A 996-nucleotide genomic window follows, 5' to 3' on the forward strand; every position below is an offset into this window, starting at 1 on the left:
GACCCGGGCTGGCCCGCGGAGGTGGACGCGGCCACACGGGCCCAGCTCTGGCTGTACACGCAGGCCGTGGCCCTGGCAGTGCTGACCCTCGCTGCCGCCAGGGCCTGGGGCTCCAACTCCGTCCCCTGGACAGCCGTCTGGGGCCTGGCCGGCCTCGTCGCCCTGTTTTTCCTCTCCTGGTACGCCAGCTTCGGGTTTGTGCGTCGTTGGAATTGCATCTTGATGAGGAACCATGACGTCATTGCACAGCCCATGGATTTGGAAAAGACCACCCTGCGAACGCTGAAGGAGGCAGTCGACTTCATAGGAAGGTATGGGAGTGGTTAAACCCCGAGACGCAGGGGGCTTCTCTGAACATCCAACTTGTTATTCGTCCTCTGGTGGGGCTACCCTTGGCGACTGCTGTCCGGTCGGCCCCCGGCTCATGGTGACCCCGTGCAGAACTGAACAAGATACTGCCCCGTCGTGCACCACCCCGTGAATGGTTGTGGCCCAAACCCCTGGCTTTTCACTCCCCGGTTTGTGTGAGATCGGCAGGCCTTTCTTCCTGCTGTCTCCGTCTGGAAGGTCTGTTGAAACTGCCCAGCATCCCACCGGCACACAAGCCTCCGCGGACAGGCAGTGGGGGCTGGGCATAGGTGCGCTGGCTGGGAGTCGGACCCCGGTCTCCCACACGCGAGGTGAGCGTTCCACCCCAGAGCCACCACCACCTGACTTACAAATCGTTGGGATTTCATAAACCCCAGAGGAGATGCGTTTGGAGAATTCATCTTGTCTTTGTGGATTGGTATGTAGGACTGGCATCTCTAATGCAAAGCCATGTGATGTCCTGAAGGGCCGTGGTGGTGCAGTGCTTAAAGCACTTGGCTGCCAACTAAAAGTTTGGCGGTTGAAACTCACCAGCCACTCTGTTGGAGAAAGAGGTGGCAGTCCGATTCTGCAAAGATTGACAGCCTTGGAGACCCTGTGGTGCAGTTCCACTCTGTCCTCTAGGGG

General features: G+C 59.3%; 1 protein-coding gene across 1 annotated transcript in view; it reads left to right on the top strand.

The window, feature by feature from the left end:
- The window catches only part of LOC103209781 (arylsulfatase D-like), a 26,059-nt gene that overhangs the window by 13,447 nt on the left and 11,616 nt on the right, over window positions 1-996 (top strand). Inside the window, exon 7 of the mRNA XM_007955678.1 lies at window positions 2-322. Within this exon, the coding sequence (XP_007953869.1) occupies window positions 2-322 (321 nt within the window). The remainder of the gene's footprint in view (window position 1; window positions 323-996) is intronic.

This window comes from Orycteropus afer, unplaced genomic scaffold (genome assembly GCF_000298275.1).
Source record: "Orycteropus afer afer isolate SDZICR_OR568_19922 unplaced genomic scaffold, OryAfe1.0 scaffold00531, whole genome shotgun sequence".
In the NCBI taxonomy this organism is placed as follows: domain Eukaryota; kingdom Metazoa; phylum Chordata; class Mammalia; order Tubulidentata; family Orycteropodidae; genus Orycteropus; species Orycteropus afer.